The sequence below is a fragment of the Ziziphus jujuba genome, chromosome 7 (assembly GCF_031755915.1).
Source record: "Ziziphus jujuba cultivar Dongzao chromosome 7, ASM3175591v1".
Taxonomy (NCBI): Eukaryota; Viridiplantae; Streptophyta; class Magnoliopsida; order Rosales; family Rhamnaceae; genus Ziziphus; species Ziziphus jujuba.
In genome coordinates, this window is record NC_083385.1 from 3,721,617 (window position 1) to 3,741,686 (window position 20,070).

Genomic DNA, 20,070 nt, shown 5'->3' on the forward strand with positions numbered 1-20,070 from the left:
ATGATCTATTATTCACTAGTATTTCACTGGTTATTTTTGCTTACACAATTAGCTGTTTTTAGGCAATTACGCAATTGATTAATGATAAGTACTCACCAAAAAACAGTGCAAAAAACAATTATAATTGTAATAAATATTAAGTTAACGTTATGTACAACCCATTCATGCATAGACTAGTGTACAACCGACAATGCAAAGCCGTCTAGAAAGATCTCAAGCTGAAGCCGTGAACGAATAAGCAGCCAACTAGACCTTTAGCCACGGCGTCGTAACATATAACCCCACCCGCGAAGGCTACAACACTACAGGGAAGCCGTCGCTCGCCCAGTATTGCATTCCAGCAAAATGGTCAGTGTCCTCGACATAATCGTTCATCACATTCGCTTCCGTAGAATTCAAACTGTGAAAAATCCCTTCTTTTTTCTTCTTTTAATTTTTTTTTTTTTTTTTTTTTTTGGGTTTTGTAGTCGGTGACTCTGCATACAAATCTTGGCGATATCAAGTGTGAAATCTTCTGCGACGAGGTCCCAAAAAGCGCCGAGGTAAGCTTTCAGCAACGGTTCTGGTCCTTGTTTATCTTTGTTTATCATGAGTGTCCTTTTTTTCCATACCAGTTTTCACCCAAAAAAAATTTTAAAAAAATAAATAAAAAAAAGCCGTGCCTTTAGATTAAAAAGGAACTGGTTGCGTCTGAAAGTCACTTTTGAACTTAGTGGATGCTAATAATTATTTTCCTGAATTTACTATAACATGGTTTTGTTTCCTGGATTTTGTTTAGTTCTAAAAGCTGCTGTGGTTATCTACCTCAATTGAGCAGGATATAGTTCCATATTTAGAATGTTGAGTTGGGGAAATTCTGGGGCGTCCATTGATGATGGTAATGAGGGAAAATTCTTAGGGTTTGCTAGGTTGCTAGAGAGGAGTAATGGAAAAGCTTTGTTCTTATTGCAAAAAATTCTGAATCAATCTAAATAAAATAGAAAATAAAATATAATAAATAATAAGGAAAGCAAAAAATGATGGTAATGGTGGATGGCTATTATCTGTGGGGATTAAAATTCCATTGCTGGTTGTTGTAGATAATCTCTTTCTTTTTCAAGCTAAGACACAGCTTGTTTAGAACCATGTTATCTCTTCCGATTAGGATGTAGATATATCCCACCTGCTAATTGCTATTATTATATAGTCGTGCTTCCTAATTGAAAGTGGATCATGGTTTTTTTTTTTTTTTTTTTTGGGTACCTGTATATGATAGAAGTTTCAACTAGTATGTTTGCATCAATAGATATTTGGGCTGCAGAAGTAATCTTCTTCTTCTTCCTCTTCCTCTTCTTCTTCTTCATGTTTTGATGATTGCACACACAGTAAGTATTGCATTGCGCGTTCTGACCTTGAAAATGCTTTTCACTTTTTATTTAAATACAGAACTTTTTAGCACTATGTGCTAGTGGCTACTATGATGGGACCATATTCCACAGAAATATTAAAGGTTTCATGATACAAGGTGGAGATCCAACAGGCACTGGCAAAGGGGGGACTAGTATATGGGGAAAGAAGTTCAATGATGAGATAAGGGAGTCTCTCAAGGTAATAATCTATGCTTGGAGCTGTACTTAACCACACAAATTTCCGATTGCATGCTGCCTTTAGGCTTTGAAGATGAGCCTGAACATGTAGGGTAAAAAATAAAAAATAAAAAAATCATTAAACCCAAGGTGTCAAAATCAATCTTTAATTTATTTATTTATTTTTTAATAAGAAGTTTCTCTGCTTATTACTGTTCTGTTCTGAAACTTTAGTTTTTAGCTTGCCAAAGGGCTGTTGATAATATGTTTGGTTTTTACCTTTTTATCCCAAGCATTGCACTTATATTTACATTGAATGCTATGTTGTTAATATTGTGCACAAGAAAGATTGAATGTGAATCACACCGTTACTATCTTATAACACATTTTGCACCTCTTGATTTTTTATTTATTTATTATTATTTGTTTTTTGGTCCCAGCACAATGCAAGAGGAATACTATCAATGGCAAATAGCGGGCCTAATACTAATGGAAGCCAGTTCTTCATAAGTTATGCAAAACAGCCACATCTGAATGGATTATACACTGTGTTTGGCAAAGTAATTCATGGCTTTGAAGTTCTGGACCTAATGGAAAAGGTTTGTGGTTTTAAGTCCATGAAATTCCTTTTCCCCTTGTGGACGGAAATAAACTGATTTTGTGTGCATAGGATATAGATGATTATCATACCAAGGTTCATCGTGAATGTCTTTGCTTGAATTGTTATGGATGTGTCATCTGTTTGGACGTACACATGTTTTAATTTGTTCCCCTAGTCTTTATTGATGTTCAATCCCATCAACTGTTTTATAAGTTGTAGTCGCGTGTTATGCTTCAGAAGTTTCTGAGGAGACAGTAGGGCATGACCCCCAATTAGCAATGAAGTCATTCTGTGCATGACTTGATCTAGTTTTGATATAGTGTGATAAATGAGTTTAAGCCGGTACTTACCACGTATCCTAATCATCATGATATTGACGTTTTGAGTGTAATTTTCTGCAGGGCTCTTTATTTATCCTGGTTTATTAGCTTGAGCATTCTTTTTTTCAGGACAATGTTATTTACTGGTATTTGTGCTGTTACAGACTCAAACAGGACCAGGAGATCGACCTCTTGCAGAGATCCGGCTAAATCGAGTGACAATACATGCTAACCCGCTTGCCGGCTAGTCTTGCAAGCGTGAAGAGCCGTTGCATTTTCGCCCAGATTTCTATTTCTTCAAAAACAATATATTCTGAGACTGGGAAGTAGGATTTCAGAGGATGGTGTTGTCACCACTAGAAAAATATGTATAGCTTCATTTTGCTAACCTCTAATTCTGAATGTAATTTTGAAACTAAGCCCTAGATGAATAGTTATATTGTTGTAAGAACTGTCATACGTCGAAAGTGGTTTTTGTATAAGAGGTCAACGTTGTCGTCATGGCACTGGACACTAGAACTTACGTTTCCTCTAAGATCAATTTTTGAATCTTATCAGTCTTTAAGATGTTGAAAATGCTCAAGATCCATTTGATCCAATAAATTCTTAAATTTAAGAACCCGAAATTATCTGTACAACACTTAAGGGGTGGAGTCTGCCAAAAGTTTTCAATATATGATGTTTGAAATTTGAAGAATTTAGTCAATCAACCTAGAAAAGCATATAATTATATACATTATATTTTCCCCAGTATTGATAATGTATGGGCGTTTCTTATTCGGTATCTTTTGGGCCCAACCTAGAACCACACTGGCAGAGTAAGCCCACAGGTTAATGAAAGCTGAGTCGGGTATCAGACTCAGCTAACAGTGAAAAGTGCTAAGTCAGAGGGTACGATGAAAGAATAGCTTTTCTCAGAAGCCGATCAGAAGAAGTGGAGAGGTTGTAGATAATCAGGGTTTGAAGAAGAAGCTGCCAAATATTTCTGTCACAGTTGGATGGCTGCTGCCGTGGAGGACGAGAACTCGGAGACGATGATGGGGGTTCGTACTCATCCGCCTCCTCACGAAGCCAACTCACGAACCGGCCAAGATGCTGTCTCCTCCATAACTCCAAAACCCTCCCCGAAGGATAGTCCAAACCCAAAGGCTTTCATAGCGTCTGTAGCCTCCAATATCGCTTCCCAGCCTCTCCAGAACTACGATCCTCATGTTTGGGGAGTCCTAACGGCTATTTCCAACAATGCCCGCAAACGCCACCAAGTTGGTTAACCCCTAAATTCATCTTCTTCCTTCCTTTTTTTTTTTTTTTGTTTTGTTTTTTTTGGGGGGGGGGGGGGGGGGGTGTTGTCCTCTCTCTCTCTCTCTCTCTCTCTCTCTCTCTCTCTCTCTCTCATTTTCTTTTTTGTGGTTATTTGTATGCTTGTAAAATTATTCCACTGCATTTACCAACTGCGCTTTTTGTTTTTGTTTTTGGTTCTGCTACTGCGCATGAATTTGAAGTGACCTTTTATTACTTGGAATATTGCTTGGTTGCTTAAAAGCTTAAATTTTTACGATTTATTGTTTACTTTTTCTCGATCCACGTATGTTTTTCCTTGCACTTTGCTTGACGTCAAATTAATTTATGTGGATTTAATTGTTTAATGATATTTGTAAACGCAGATTGTATAGTTTTTTTAGTACTTAATCATGTACATTGTGAGAACTACTAACTCGAAAAAGATTAATTTCAGCCCATAAATGTACTTTGAAGGCTCTTGGTCTGGTAACTTATGGATATAATTTGAGAATTTGAGGAATTGATGAGGTAATAAATTTTATTGCAGGGCATAAATATAATTCTGACTGCCAATGAGCATTGCATTGGCCGAATGGTACAGGATCCACAATTCCAGATTGAAGCAAATGCCATTAGTGCAAATCATTGTAAGATATATAGGAAAAACTTTGCTGATGAAGATATGAAACACACATCGAGTTGTTCCCCAGCTGTGTTTTTGAAAGATACAAGGTTGTTTTTAGAGTTATTTTTCTGTCTTTTCTTTTCTTTCACGTAGTTTTAACGATTTTTTTCTGATTTCTTCAGCACTAATGGGACGTATCACAACTGGAAGAAGTTGGTGAAGGACAGTCCTGAAGCTGAAGTTGGTCATGGAGATATTATATCACTTGCTGCTCCTCCTCAGCATGGTAACAATATCAATGCTTTAAAAGCTCTCCCTTCCTCCACCCAAAAAAAAAAAAAAAAAGATCGCCTGGGTGGAAAATTGTTTGTCTAGTAAGACTTTCCAATAAAAAATAATTGAAGAATTCTTAGTTTGAATTACTGTTATAGATTCTTTATTAGTATGTATGATTTCCAAATCATATTTATCTCGCAACTCTGAAAGCTATTGACCTTTTTTTGTCACATGATGACAGAATTTGCATTTGCTTATGTATTTCGTAAAGTTCTTGACTCCACCACCAGTACAGCAGTTGCAAAAAGAAAATCAGGTATATTCATGACAAGGCTAGTACAGACACTGTTTATTGATTTGGTAAAAAATATATGCAGTGGTTAAGACAGGTTGTGGTATCTTTTTTTCTTTCCTTTTTTTTTTTTTTTTTTTTTTCTGCAGAGGAGTTTGTCGCGGAAACCAAGAGACTGAAAGGAATTGGAATTGGTGCTCCAGAGGGACCTATATCTCTTGATGATTTTCGAAGTCTACAAAGATCAAACATGGTACCTTTTAGTTTGATCTGTTACTCCATTAATTGATGTGAATCATAATTATGATGTTAGCTTATAAGGTTAAAATTCCTTTGTAAACTAATATTTTCTTTTTAATATTTCTATCTTCAGGAATTGAGGAAGCAATTAGAAAGTCAGGTCATTACTATTGATGCATTGCGCAATGAGAATCGTGCAGCTATTGAGCATCATGAGAATGTAAGGATTGCTTATGTTACTCTCTTCATCACTCTCTCTCTCTCTCTCTCTCTCTTTGCTTATGTTACTCTCTTCATCACTCTCTCTCTCTCTCTCTCTCTCTCTCTCTTTCTCTCTCTCTCTCTCTCACAGTTTAGTCATTTGCGTGATAATGAATGCGTGTATTTGCTTGGCTGAGATTTTCAGGAAGTTGTGAATTGTACTTTGGTGCAAATCATATAACATCACTGATTATTGTGAAATCCGTAAAATGGCATGTACATCATTTTGGAGCTAAATATCCTTTATTAATTAATTTATTTATTTTTCCCTTCATTTACAAAGACTAAATTCTTACTTGGTGAATATTTTTAATCCTGTAGGAAATGAATGAGCTGAAGGAATCTACTTCAAAGTCTTACCTTGATCAGCTCAAAGAGTCCCACCATTTGCTGGAGGTTAAAAAAAAAGAGCTGTCAGAGGTCAACAGAATATCTGCCGAGCAAAAGCATGCTATTGAGGACCTTAATGAAAGGCTCAGTGCTTCCATGCAGTCCTGTACTGAAGCAAATGAAATAATGAATAGGTAGGGGCACATTATTTGTTCTCTGATTTGGTACTAAAATATTTCTTTCACTACTTATTGAATTTTTTGCATTAACTCATGTTAAATATAAATATATTAACAAATAAATAAAATATATATGTTTCATTTCTTCTTCAAATTTTCCCTTTTTTCTCAAGTGATGAAGGCAGTCCTTAGTCTGAACCATCCTATTAGAGGGCTATTTAGCTTAAGATGGATTATGGCGTTCTTTTATTGTCCTGCTTAGAAAGACTGATGTCACTGATGTCTTTGCTGTCTAATACAGATCTGCTTCTTCATTTTCAATAATGACCAATAAAATTTATTAAAAGGTGCCAAGTGGGTGCTTACCTTGCTTTTGTTTCTTTTTGCATCTTTGTGTAGTATAGCTTGACTTTTTGGGGACTGTTGTGCCCTAATTGTGTCATTTTCTTCCAACTGAGTTTGTGCTAGAAGATTAGTGGAAACGTTTCCACAATATAAGTTTTATATATACATATATATGTGTGTAGTGATAGCCTGATTTTTTTCCTTGTAGTCAGAAGGTGTCTATAGCTGAACTCAAGGCACAATTAGATGAAGAACGAGAACAAAAAAGAGAAGAACGAGAAAAGGCTGCAGCAGATTTAAAAGCAGCAGTGCAGAGAGCTCAGTTAGAGGCTGAAGAGGAATTAAAACGACTGTCTGATGCTGCCTTAAGGCGCGAAAGAGAACAACAAGAAGTGATTAATAAACTTCAGGTCTGAAATCTTTTTAATGTAGTAAAAATATGGAACTATTCTGTTGTTCAACTGAATGGAAGAATGATATGCAGCCATCTTATGTCACAGGAATCAGAAAGAGAAAGGTGTTTACTAGTGGAAACATTGAGGTCCAAATTGGTATTGTTGGCATACCTTAATACTTTTTCTTAACGCATCAACGCATCATTTTTACCTCTAATGAATTGTTTTGTGTCTGAATTCCTTCTGTGGTGCAGGAAGACACTAGGCAAAAGTTAGTTATCTCTGACAATAAAGTACGCCAACTTGAAAATCAAGTTCATGAAGAGCAATTGGCTTCTGGAAATGGGAGAAAAGTATGACAATCCATATGCTTGCATAGATATTATATTTTGTTATCTTCACCTACAAAGCTCATTGGATTTTTGTGAACATTGGAGCAGAGAGTGGAAGAGCTGGAAGTTGAAACAAAAAGGTTAAGAAAAGAGCTTGAGAGTGAAAAGGTAGGAATAGAAACTTCCCTCCCTGTTACCAAGAATGTTGGACATAGTCCATTACAAGCGTTGAGCTATGTTGTGCCATTTACTTTCCTCTCATACTTCCATCTACAAATTTTCCTTGTTCCTACAATGAAGCAATTTAATTTTTTCTTAGGCAAGTATATGTTGCAGTTTGTAAATGCTAAATCTCTTCATCTTAAGACTGTAGTTTCGATTTAACTTTTCTATTGATTAGTCTGGGATGCTTGCAATGCTGAACCTAATGATTTTTGCTCCCAAAAACAAGAAACACCTCTATTTGGACTTGACATAATACAGCAGGCTGATAAATAAGAATTTTTTTAGGCTTTTTATTATTATTATATATATATATATATATATTTTTAAGCTGGTAATTTTAAGCTGAGGTGCTTCTTGCTGTCGGTAGCAGGCAGCTCGAGAAGAAGCATGGGCTAAAGTTTCTGCTCTAGAACTTGAGATTAATGCTGCAATGAGGGATCTTGATTTTGAGAGACGAAGATTAAAAGCTGCCAGAGAGAGAATTATGCTGAGGTACAAATTCTGAAGAATGGATATTTAACTTTTTAATTATCTGTATGTGATATGCATATGGTTTCCTCATAAATTCCTTAAAGAAAATAAGCTTGCAGATAATGCTTTTTCTTCAATCCTATCATGAGCTAGTACTAGCTGACAATACATTTATTGCTTTCAATTGTGTATGGCTGAATTTGTGATTTTTTGTGCAGGGAGACGCAGCTAAGAGCGTTTTATTCCACGACTGAGGAGATTTCTAATCTGTTTGCTAAGCAGCAGGAACAGTTGAAAGCAATGCAAAGGACTCTGGAGGACGAGGAAAACTATGAGAACACATCAGTTGATAATGACCTCAACCAGACAGTTGGAGTTGTAAATGAAATCTTAGGCAAAGAAAAGGAAGCAACAGGGTACCCCAGTACTAGTGCTGCTAATGCTGGCTCAGCTGCCTCAGCCCTGAGGTTGGACAAAAATCAAGTTGAAATTTCAAGTGATGAAGCCAGTGTTACTGAGAAGCATGACTGTGATATTAGAAGCCAAGAAGGAGACCAAAATACCCAAGAGGCAGAATTTACAAGTGAAGACCACGGTGTCAAAGGTGGATTTGGTTCTGACATTGATGGTGTTGGTACTGCACCTGTTATTGACGGAGATGCCATTGGCACCGAACAAGTTCCTGAAACTGAAAGCCCTGGAATTAATAATGGTGGTGAACGTAGTATTGATTTGAACAAGTGCAACACTTTGGATGGGGATACAATGCAACTTGATATAGAAACCCATGTACAAGTAACTGATGAACGGGTTCATGTAATGTCTCAGGAATGTTTGCATCACTCTCAATCAAATAGTCCCCTTGAAACCCTGAAGGGTATGGAAGATACAGAACCTGCAGGCACAATCAGGACGGCGGATCTTTTAGCTTCTGAAGTTGCTGGTAGCTGGGCATACAGTACGGCTCCTTCTGTACATGGGGACAATGAATCCCCAAGTAAAGAAAATAATGTGAAAGGTGGCAATACCCTACAAGATTCCATTGGACAGGTGGCTGAGAGTCAAAGTACCCCATCTTCTGAGGCTGCTGCCACAAGATGGAAGCATGAACGTCAAGCACTGAGTGAAATGATCGGGATCGTTGCTCCTGATTTAAAGGAACAGTTTGGTGGTTCCATGGACGGTGGAGATCAACACCGAGGGAAATATTCTTCTTCATCTGACTCAGATACAGAGAATTGCACAGACGATGATGAAGAGGATAACAAGGCTGATGCTAAAGGGGGATCAATTTCTGATGCAGAGACTGAGGGTAGTAGTAGTGATCAAGCTGATGACAATCAAAAACTGGATGATGCAATGGATGAAGATGATGCTACAGAAGTAGATTCTCTTGGATAATAAATGTATCAAAGTATGCCTGCTTCTTCTTCTTTTTTTTTTCCTTCTTTTTCCTTTTTTTTTTTTCATGTTTTTGATTTTTGCAGTTTAGGAGAGGATGTTGGGGGATGATGTACATAAGTCAATCTGGATTATTTTTGTGTCTCTTCTCTCCCAAGAAGCCTATTTTGTAGTTATTAATATAATGTACATAAGAATTCGTTCTTAGATAGGTTTCAGAGGTACCCCTTTTCAAGTTGAGGCTCTGCAAAGATTTTAACTTTTTAGCTTTGAATGGGTGGTCCATCTATATCCATGTACATAAGGTCAAAATATTTACTCCTTTCTTTGAAACCCAAAACTGGAGTTTCGAGTCTTTTTCATGCTCTCTATGTTAGAAACCAAGCTTCGCTGGTATCAAAACTAGTCAGACCACAATGTATATGGTACTGGCTTGTGTACCTCTCAAGTTAGGAACGGTGAAAGACGGATGATGGTTCAAGATTACGAGGCGAGACCTGTTAAACAACGAAATGTTTCTAATTTAAATAAAAAATACAATAAAATGAATAAAACAACTTTTAAGGATCTAATAACAATGCTTTAGGAAAAAAAAAAAAAAAAAAAAAAAAAAAGGGAAATCGAATATTAAAAATCAGTTTAACTAGTGCGTTAGGCGCTCTGAGCTACGCTCCTTGGACTGACTGTTGGCATCGGATCTCAGGACTATAGCTGGTTGTATTCTATAGCTGGTTTTCATCTCAATGTAAAAATGATCAATTTTTCACCCCAAAAGTCAGAATCAAGGACTTTGTCATCCAAGTGTGTCCATTTTGGAAATGAATTCAAGCCAGTAATCAATTAGTTTTCACCCTCTAGAATACATGGAAAAAATGGTTTCTGAATTCTTTTCTTCAGACACTGTCACCGACAAAGGAAGTAAATAAAAATTAAAAAAACAAAAATAAAATGAGAAGATATTAGCGACTGTAATAATATTATAGGCTTATATAGATTGACAGATTTATATAAGAGGACTACTATACTATTTTCATCTGTAGCATACTGATTTAGTGATGATGGACCTTCAAAGAACTCCGAGAAACTAAAAACTTGAAAAATTTATATTCAACAAAAGCTATCATTACTCGTAACAATTTATAAGAGAAATAATTGGACTTATCGACGGGGTTGTCACTTGTATTTCATCCTTGACGAAAATAATAAACGTTAAATATTAATAAACATATAACATATAAATATTAAAATGTGTTTATTAAAAAAATATATACGTTGCGACTTGTTCGATTTATATGTAATGTTTTTTCAAAAATACTGAAAAATAAGAACAGGTTTTTAGATTAAAAAACAAAATAGATTAACTTAGCCATTTAATTGCTTCCAACTTCTCCAAATTAGCAAAAGTAATAATCACATTAAGATAAGAAAATATAAATATCTAACGCATTTAGCGCTCATTTAACAAAATTACTATAGAGCTCAATTCCCTTTGCTCGAAATCAGGCACTTGCTAGTCCCTATAGCAGTTGGAATTTACGAAAAGAAAATTGATAGGAGTTATTATTGTTGAAATAGAAGGGCAATAATGATGGTGGTAATAGAGAAAGTGATGATGATGGTGAAGATGTGTCCAATCTTAAGGACAACCAATTGCAGCACATAATTGAGTGGCAGAGAGATCATGAATCTGAATTCCTCATTTGAATTCGAAGATGAAGATGGAGATGGTGATGTGGACCACATGCTCGATGGAGAGAGGTGCATGAGCAGTCACAATAAATAGTGCATGTGAAATAATCACCATTTTTTTTTTTTTCATTTTAGTTTATATGTATATTATATAATATTCAAAATATATTGAATTTTTGGTGTGACAAATCCATAAGTAGCGTTGATATATACTTGTATCCCACTCTTAGTTGTATATAATATTCATACGAATCATACCAGATAGTACTAATAATGTATATCTAGAAAATAAAAGAGAAGATTCGAGGTTTGTAAGAAAAAACCAAAGATGGATAGGGGGCAATTAGAACGTTTTTGAATGTGGTGGAAGAGTTTCATTTCGTTGTTGACTAGCTTCATCTCATATTATCATGCTCATTTAGGTACTTTTGGTGATAGTAACACACCAAATGAGTGAAGCCCTAGTGGTCCTGGTCCTAATCAAAATCCCTAAAACCCTCACAAATGTTCAAAAATGCATGATGGGATTGGATCCTTAGTGGTTTAGATTTACTTCTACATACATAGATTATATAATACTCACACAAATATATATATATATATATATATATATATATGTATATAATTTTCATGATCAAAATATTCAAATAGTTTTTAATACAGATTAATATACAATTATAAAATATTTAAATTAAATTTAATCGTCCATCCCACTACATGTGATTTTATATTGATCCACATAAAAAAAAGTCTTTTGGTTTTGGTCCCCAGGATAATGTTCTAGGGTATGGCAAGGTAAGTGTCAAATTGTGCAGCTTGTAAAGGGACCATGTGAAGTGGCTTTGGCTGAAGACTGATGAAGTTGGACAAAATAGCACCACTACCGTCATTATGATCATATGTAATACCATCCAATGGATATGAGAGAGAAAGAGATGGTGGTGATGATGATGGAGAAGAAGAACAAAAGCCAAAATGGGCTTCATTTTCCAAATTAATGACCATTGCTATGCATACTCAATTACACGACGAAAACGGACAAATTGAGGACCTAACAACATTGACTACTCCCTCTTCCCTTCATTCCCTTTCATTTCATATATAAACTTCACGCATGCCTTGCACGTGATAATACCCACCATGTGAGTGTTTCCTCAGGACTTGAAACTATTGTGATGATAGCCCTGGAGAAATAACCAGAAGCGGAATAGAAAAACTATTGAGGGGTTCAAATTTTGTAAATGAACTAATTAATTGAGAGTCTTCTGCACAAAAGCCAAGCGGCCACAACTTTTAGGCCACAATTTCCTATATATCTCCATTCTCCCGGGTTGATAGTAATTAAGTACCATATATCTTTTTGATAAATTGAATAGAAATTTATTATAATAATCATGATATTAGACCTACACACACAAGATTACAAATAAAAATTGTTCATAGGTTGATGTTTTTCAAACCAATATTGCAAATGATTAGGCTTAATAATAAGCTAAGTTTGGATTTACGTGTTTCCAAGTTTTTTGTTTTTTATTTCTTTTCTTTTTTGATAAAACATGCTTCCAAGTTGGAATATGTAACATGTAAACATGCACTTCCACATGTAAAAGACGAAAGAATTTTAGAAAAAGGGGGTCGGTTCTACTTTTCAAGCACAATTAACTTTTATTTGTCAATTAATGTCGTCGTTACGAATTTTTTTATTCATCAAAAAGGTGACCAACCATTCTTATCTTTCACCATATTTACACGAAACAAATACTAACTTTTTGACCAAATGCAATCTTTAATATCTGATCAAGTCAATTACATAGCATATAAAATATAAAGTAGAAGTACGATCGAGAATGGTTTACTTTAATTTTTAAAAAAAAAAAAAAAATCAAATCCATGTATAATTTCTTACAACACCAACTCACCAGCCCGTACCCAGGCACAGGAATTTGTAGTCAAATAAGATTTTTCCTTGAGAGTCATTTCTAGAATGCTTTTAAAAAAATTAAAAATAAATATAAATAGAGAGAGAGAGAGAGAGAGAAATCGTTGTAGGGGCGTCTAATATTCGATAGATCTTCACTTCCTAACCTTAAAATTAGTCTCTTGTTTGAAAAGGGAAATAAATACATGTGACTCCAATTATGTATAAGACTCTGGTTTCTGCTCATAAGGCTTTGTTTCCAGTTACGATGATAAAATCTATTGACGGGTTTGAAAATTGAGAAAGTTAAAATAGTTTTTATTTGACTTTTCCATTGTCACATTAATGTCTCTCATTTCAATAAATTCCATAATAAATATATTTATATATATTTATTGTTTGTGATACATTACAAAACGAATTTTTTTCCATAATATAATTGAAGTTTTTCATTCCGCTCCAAATAGTGTAAATTAAATTAGGTATATAGAAATTATCTAGATATATATATATATATATATATAGCCAAAGAGATTGGATGTATATATTTTTCCAGGAAAATCGACGACCTAATTCAAGACCATAAATAATTTCTAAGGGATTAATTTGTGTAGGTGGGCCATGCATTTCTTATACTGCAAGTATTCCATATGAACCCTGGAGTAAATTCAAGATGCAGCCTAGTTTGACAAAGTCAAATTTCAAACTTAATTTTCTGCGGTAATGATTTGGTTTTATAATATATAGTTAGTTAATTACAGCTCAGGCTAATAAGGACCATGCATATAGAGTAAAGCCACACACTCACAGTGCCATGTTTTAATTTTAAAAAGACTATTGTATTTATTTTATCTCTCTCTCTCTCTCTCTCTCTCTCTCTCTCTCAATGCTAACAGGAAGGAACCCCAACTGTCAATGAAACTGAAGGGGAAGGTCCTAAATTTCAAAAAAGGTGAGTTGGCAAATTGGATGGGGCTACAGTCGTTTTCTGTGTGCCCTAAAATCCCTACCCCTCTAAGCCACCCCAAAGACTCTAAAAAGGCAAAATCAATAAAGTGCCAAAAAACGAAAGAAGAAAGAAGAAAAACATTTTTTTTTGTTATTTTTCTTCATGATCATCTTCTTCTTCTCTGCATTTTCCCCACCTTCTGCTGGCCTTTGTAATTATGACTCTTTGTGCCATCATTGCTACGAAAAGCCTTTCTCTCTCTCTCTCTCTCTCTCTCTCTCTCTTTCTCTCTCTCTAGTACTGCAAAACCCAAACACGAATCCGGAGCAACATGACTAACTTTTTTGTCCTGGTTTTCTATATGCAAAAGATATTTCTCCTATTTAAATCCAACAAACCCATCGTTCTAAAACTCACAATTTCTTAGCTTTTCACTGGTTTTTCTTTCACTCTCTCTCTCTCTCTTAGCTCTCTTTCTTTTTCCGGCCTGGCTCTCCCTGCTGATATTTCTGTAACCGTACGAGCCAAAACAGGGAGTTAGTAGACTGAAATTAAACCCAAGATGTGCATGAACTCGTCAGAAATGATGCCTAACACTTACACTTCTTTTCGCCTTCGACGCTCTTCAAAGCGACTTAACCTTCGACTTCGAGTTCAAGGCCTTAACAGGTTCTTTTTTTTTTTTTTAGTTTTTCCTTCTTCTTCTTCTTCTTCATGCAATCCATAGCTCTCTCTCCCTTGAGTCATTTTCTCTCTTGCATGCCCTTTGTATATGTATGTATAAATATATCTATATGGAACTGTAAAGAGTTGTGAAATATATGTATGTACAACAGGATGAGAAGATTGGCAAAAATAGCAAAGGATAAAGAAGACAAGGTGGGTGTAAAGGTTGAGATGGAAATCAAGAACTTGAAACTGTATATGGAGAACCAGAATATTATGGAAGAGAATAACAAACTCAGGAAAAAAGCTTTCCTTCTTCACCAAGAGAACCAAGCCTTGTTGTCTCAGCTCCAAAAGAAGTTCTCTCTACAAAATACCACCACCACCACCAACAATAATATTTTTCAGCACTAGTATATCATATGCATATATATATATATATATATATATGTAGCAGAATGAAATTAATTAGCTAAGGATCATATTCATAGGAGCTAGTCTTTGTTATTTGATCTTTCCCGAGCACAACTTTTGTTGGTTTATTCAGTTTATTCTAATAAATTTAGGGTGACCAATAAATAAAGCTAAAACATCGATGACTTTATCTTATTAAATTTAGAATGATATAACTATTTGTAATCGTAACCCGTTCAAACTATATACGAACTGAACTCTCTGTCTCCATTGAAATTGAGAAGGTGTAGAATGGATTTATTTGTGAAGGAACTAACTTTGTATTATTGTTTCCACCTTAATTTTTCTTTTCTATAATATCCTCCTTTTGAGTAAATTTTCCTGCCTGTGGAGCAGAGAACAGCGGATATGAAATTGCAAATAGAAAGCTTAATAAATTTAATACAACTCGAAAACATTTAAGAGAGATAGGGATGTTCACTGAATAATATAATAGAGAACGTGTCAGAAGCCAGAGACAATAGGACGTCGTGTGTCTGCTGGCTTTACGTACTTTGTTAAGGGAAACCTGTTTTCACTTTCCAGAGTTGAGTTCAATGATACTCATCACGCCGATCTATGAACAGCTAAATGTGAATTGCCTTAAGGAAAAAAACAGGAAAACGCACACACTCGGGAAGGAAAAAGCTATCTGAAGGTTAAAAAGGAAAGTTAAAAGTATTCAGCAAATTATCTGACTTGTACTTGCTTGCTTTGAAAATTCGAATAGAAAAAACTTGATGACATAATATACAGCAACTGAATTTTTACTAATTTCTCAGCGCTATGCGGTTAGAAAAGAGACTGCAAAAGAGGAAAAGAATATCCCATTGATTAACTGGTCGTGTACCTCTTTTTTCTAGTTCTGAATTAGAAAGGAAAAAATGCATGTTGAGTGTTCATATTCCTCGTAGCACCATTAAGATTAAGCTCCCGCAGACTCCAAGCCTCTTTAAAGAACACGTTGATTACTAATATTCAAGAGTGTTCAAGTGTGGAACGATACCACTTGAAAACCATTAATTTTTTCTTTTGTTATCGGGATGTGAGAATTCCAAAGCGCATCCCAACAACAGAGTTCAGGGTATTTGATTCTTTTGCTAATACAGGGCTCTGCAACTTTTCTTTGAATGATTTTGACCGGTTTGGCTAGTTTTTGCAAATCCAAACAATGCAGCAGAAGAAAGAATGCAGAATAATAATCATTTATTGGTATTACCACTATATGAGGTAGGCTGATAGCAAGAAGCACCGACACTAAAACATCCAAGCTAGCTAAGCTGATTCAGAAACGGAACCACACAACAATTATTTATCCAAAACACAATATACTCATATAAGGTTAACACCAACCCACGGTTTGACCGGCCATGGTGAAGTAAAACATACTTGTTTACAAATTTTGGTAGAACTAAAATAGAAACGATAACAAAGACCAGTAGTCTCTAAACTGAAATAGCATTTTTAATACCGACTCACTAAGATGAAATCATCATCATCGAGAACCTGAACATCTTTTTCTCCGACAAAATTCTCTCGCCCAATCTCCTTGACCAACTTCACGAATTCCACCCTCTTTGCCAGAGGAAGAGGCACATATGGCAACCTGAAGACTGGCCTCACAACCCCAAGTTGAGCAAGCGCCGTGTTCAAGCCAATGGGGTTTGGCTCATCGAAAAGCCAATTCATAAGAGGTAAGAGCTTTGCATTCAGGGAAGGGTTCTTGCCACCAAACATGAGTTGATGCATCAAACCTGGAACCAAGTTGCTTGTAACAGATATGACCCCAGTAGCCCCATGGCTCCACCTAGCATCATGGCATTGATCATCATTCCCACTCCAAACAACAATTCTATTGCCAGTATATTGTTCAATCCGATCATTTCCTACACACTCCTTAACACCAGCCAAGTTAGCACTTTGTGCCAATGTATGAATCACACCTGGGGGAATATCTTGCCCAGTCCTCGATGGCACATTATATATGATAGTAGGGCCCATGGATATCACACTATCAAAGTGTGAAACCATCCCCTCCAAAGAAGTTTTGCCATAATAAGGATTAATATGAAGGGCAGCATGCATTCCAACAGCAAAACCCTGTTCAGTGGCATGGATTGCTTCCCTTGTGGAGTTGCTTCCAGTGTTTCCAATAACCTTAATTGAGCCACCAAAACAGTTGACAGTGTGGCCAATTAGCATTATATGTTCATCCCAGCTCATCAATTGACCTTCACCTGTTGTACCACCAACAATTACACCCTCAGCACCGTTTACAATTTGTGTATTCAGCAAGGCATCATATGCTTCAAGATCAAATCTTCCATCAGGTAGATATGGGGTTTTGATGGCAGTTATCAATCTAAGAGACTTTATATCTTCTGATGATGTCCTGCAAACATTAGATAAGCATGGTTAATAATTTATTCCATGAATTCTTACAAATTTACATGCTTAAAAAACCTTTTAGTTTGTACCATTGCACAATGATAGAACCAGTGCTTTTTATGTAACATATATAATAAAGTCATTATAGGCTAGAAAAAATTTACAAAATAGTTGAGAAACACTGTTTTTTAACACTCATCGCTAGCCAAAAAACATGAAGATTCTATTATGCTTCCTAATTGACTAAAGCCAAACCCAATATCGAGTTGCACGAAATGGCAATATTCAAGTTTAATTTCCTCTTCCTAAAGACAAATTTTTGTTCTCAGCTTTAGAGGTGTATGTCAATGGGACTAAGAGAAAACTGTTATACACATTTTTCCAAGAAAGCCGACATAAATTAAGGCCTGATGCATCCTTATGCAACCTGTCAAAATATATACATTTATCTACATCCACGTCCAAATATTCATAATGTGAACCATCTTTTCAGGAAATTATACACAACAGCTTACCTGTTTTTAACTTCGAAGCTACGCATTGGAAGATGAAAGTTAGGAATAATGGCTGCTTGTGGCCTCAATTTCACATTCCTCCTGATTCATAGCAACATAGTACGTAGCATAAGCAAACCCACCAAATCTTCATAACCATCACCATAAAATAGACTACTTTCTTGTAAATATCCACATCCATATCACCCACAAGAACTATGTTTTCAAAAAAACAAAGGAGAAAAGCTATAGTTCAACAGGAACAATAAAAGAAGTAAAGAGAAAAAAAATCCATCATGCTATGCAGATGAGCTAAGTGTTTCGTTTCATTTGTTTCCCATATCACAGGCCTAACTTTAAATAAGACATGATCTCACATCAAATTATGTTTGTGGAGGTAATGATGTAAACAAAATGTGGTCATTGCATATTCAACTATCTGAAAAAACAAACAGGGGAAGATAAGAAACTACTATTTTCAATTTCCAGAAGTTAAGAATTTAGTATATTGTGGAGATTTTTAAAAAATACTTATAAAAGGTAGGAACTTCTTATGTGTTTTAGATATTAGATAAACAATTCAGCATCATTTACCCCAGAAAGATAAAATATTGTCCTAGATAATGGATGGTACAATAAGGAATTTTAATATCTGTATTGCAGTATGCAAGTAGTTTAAAATATGCATTAGCTACATTAATACAAAACTAGCTCAATAATCAAAAAGACAAATAATCAGGACTTTTGGAATCAGAATAGGTGCTTCCAAGACTACATATTTTTCGTACTCTAAGTAGCAATTTTGAAACGAAATTTCGGGGGAAAAAAAAAATTTCAAAGATTTTAAGTTTTACAACATCAAAGATTTCTTTCTTTTGTCCAGATAAACAATCAACTTTGTGCTCAGTTAATTCTCATAAATAATTAAATAAATAACTATTTTTTACTAATCCATTATCAATAACTAAGATATTAATTCTTTTAAAAACAGCTGATTCAGTTTATTATTAATTAAAGTGAATGATAGATTAAGCAAATAATTAAAAATTTTCCTAAGAGACCGACAATAAACCTTTTATAGCCATCGCTCAGACCGTGACGCGGAAGCTGGAGAGTAGACTCCCTCAAGCACACGCTATAACTCTTCAGGGTAGCCATTTCTACACGAATGCCAGCAAATCAACTCCGAACTCTTAAATGCGATAACTATGAGAACCCGACCCGATATATTTATATATATATATATATATATATTGGATCAAACCCTGTGCTTGTAGATAAGTGCTTGCTACAGGTACGGATTTGAAACTTCAATGGATGAAAACGGTAATGATAATGCTCGAAATGGTGGCCATAATCGATGTGAAGGAAGTTCGAGGAATGGAGGGGATGAAGTTGGCGGAGCTCCGGAAGGCGTAGCGGATCATATCGTTGGATTCGGGCAGTCGATGGAGGTGGCTGGCTGCGGATAGCTTTTGGTGCGTGTTTTATTTTAGGGTTTTTACTTGTATCAAGAGGTTTCCTGACAAATTCACCAAAAAAAAAAACAAAAAAAAGAGGGTTCCTGACAATTTCCTACTTGCGTTTGGTAGTGACGCGTGTTACTTTGTTTTTTCTTTTTAGTTTTTTTCTAGATATCGTTTTCTTTTTTTTTTTTTGAAGCCAGAAAAATCGTTTTCTTGTTAATTTATATTTTCCACTATTGTCTTTTTTTGCTATTTATATTTTCCACCATTGTCTTTATTTATAAATTTCTTTTGGCTGGAACACTATTGTCTTTATTTTCTGATTAGTTTCCCTCACATTGCATATATATTAACTTTTAAAATACCATAACACCTTTAAGTACAATAATTTTTTATGTATCAAATTAGATATTTCCCACTTAATTAATTAATTTAAATAAATAAATAAATGAGAAACGACGGCTATAATAACATGTTGTAGTTTTTAAAATTTCCTTTTGGAGAGGGAAAAAAAAAATCATAATTTTATATTGTTCACATACTAATTGAGAAAAGTTTTTATTTGGTTGTATTAGTTTGACGTTTTAAATAATATATCCTTGTCAGCCACCAAATTCGACTTGTCTTATTTAAGATTATAGTTGGGTTTAATATCAATTATTTAATGGTGTGTATGATATTATAGTTATTTAAAAAAATACTAGAAGAAAAAAATACTAGTTGTTTTGTGAACGTTTTATTATTACTCTTTTTTTTGTTTTTGTGGTTGAATTGTAAACGTTTTATTTGGTGATCTGTAAGATACATAAGTTTTTTTTTCTTTATATATATATATATATATATTGACACACACATAACATTACCACATTATAATTAATATCAATTGACATTGATGTAACAAGAAATTG

General features: G+C 34.9%; 3 protein-coding genes across 6 annotated transcripts; 2 read left to right on the top strand and 1 right to left on the bottom strand.

The window, feature by feature from the left end:
- Window positions 1–168: 168 nt before the first annotated feature.
- LOC107423716 (peptidyl-prolyl cis-trans isomerase CYP18-1) lies at window positions 169–3,046 on the top strand. Of its 2 annotated transcripts, none has more exons than XM_060819014.1 (5): window positions 169–348; window positions 468–542; window positions 1,426–1,587; window positions 2,006–2,164; window positions 2,616–2,733. In XM_060819014.1, the coding sequence occupies exons 1-5, from the start codon at window positions 346–348 to the stop codon at window positions 2,694–2,696; spliced, it is 480 nt and encodes a 159-aa protein (XP_060674997.1). In that variant the 5' UTR covers window positions 169–345; the 3' UTR covers window positions 2,697–2,733. The 2 variants fall into 2 exon arrangements, with proteins under 2 accessions (XP_060674997.1, XP_015888816.2); XM_016033330.4 differs by having other exon boundaries at window positions 185–348; window positions 2,651–3,046.
- A 136-nt stretch (window positions 3,047–3,182) lies between these two features.
- Window positions 3,183–9,348, top strand: LOC107423747 (uncharacterized). Of its 3 annotated transcripts, none has more exons than XM_048479342.2 (13): window positions 3,183–3,748; window positions 4,315–4,499; window positions 4,575–4,678; window positions 4,910–4,984; window positions 5,110–5,213; window positions 5,334–5,420; window positions 5,783–5,985; window positions 6,524–6,725; window positions 6,816–6,866; window positions 6,965–7,063; window positions 7,151–7,210; window positions 7,635–7,759; window positions 7,957–9,348. In XM_048479342.2, exons 1-13 carry the CDS (start codon window positions 3,485–3,487, stop codon window positions 9,137–9,139), a joined length of 2,742 nt encoding a protein of 913 aa, XP_048335299.2. In that variant the 5' UTR covers window positions 3,183–3,484; the 3' UTR covers window positions 9,140–9,348. The 3 variants fall into 3 exon arrangements, with proteins under 3 accessions (XP_048335299.2, XP_048335300.2, XP_048335301.2); XM_048479343.2 differs by having other exon boundaries at window positions 7,638–7,759; XM_048479344.2 differs by having other exon boundaries at window positions 3,594–3,752.
- Window positions 9,349–16,003: 6,655 nt separating this feature from the next.
- On the bottom strand, window positions 16,004–19,268 carry LOC107405078 (4-hydroxy-tetrahydrodipicolinate synthase, chloroplastic). The gene is made up of 3 exons (XM_016012085.4): window positions 18,769–19,268; window positions 17,718–17,798; window positions 16,004–17,206 (listed from the first exon to the last, which is right to left on the bottom strand). Exons 1-3 carry the CDS (start codon window positions 18,852–18,854, stop codon window positions 16,279–16,281), a joined length of 1,095 nt encoding a protein of 364 aa, XP_015867571.2. The 5' UTR covers window positions 18,855–19,268; the 3' UTR covers window positions 16,004–16,278.
- Between the last annotated feature and the right edge of the window lie 802 nt (window positions 19,269–20,070).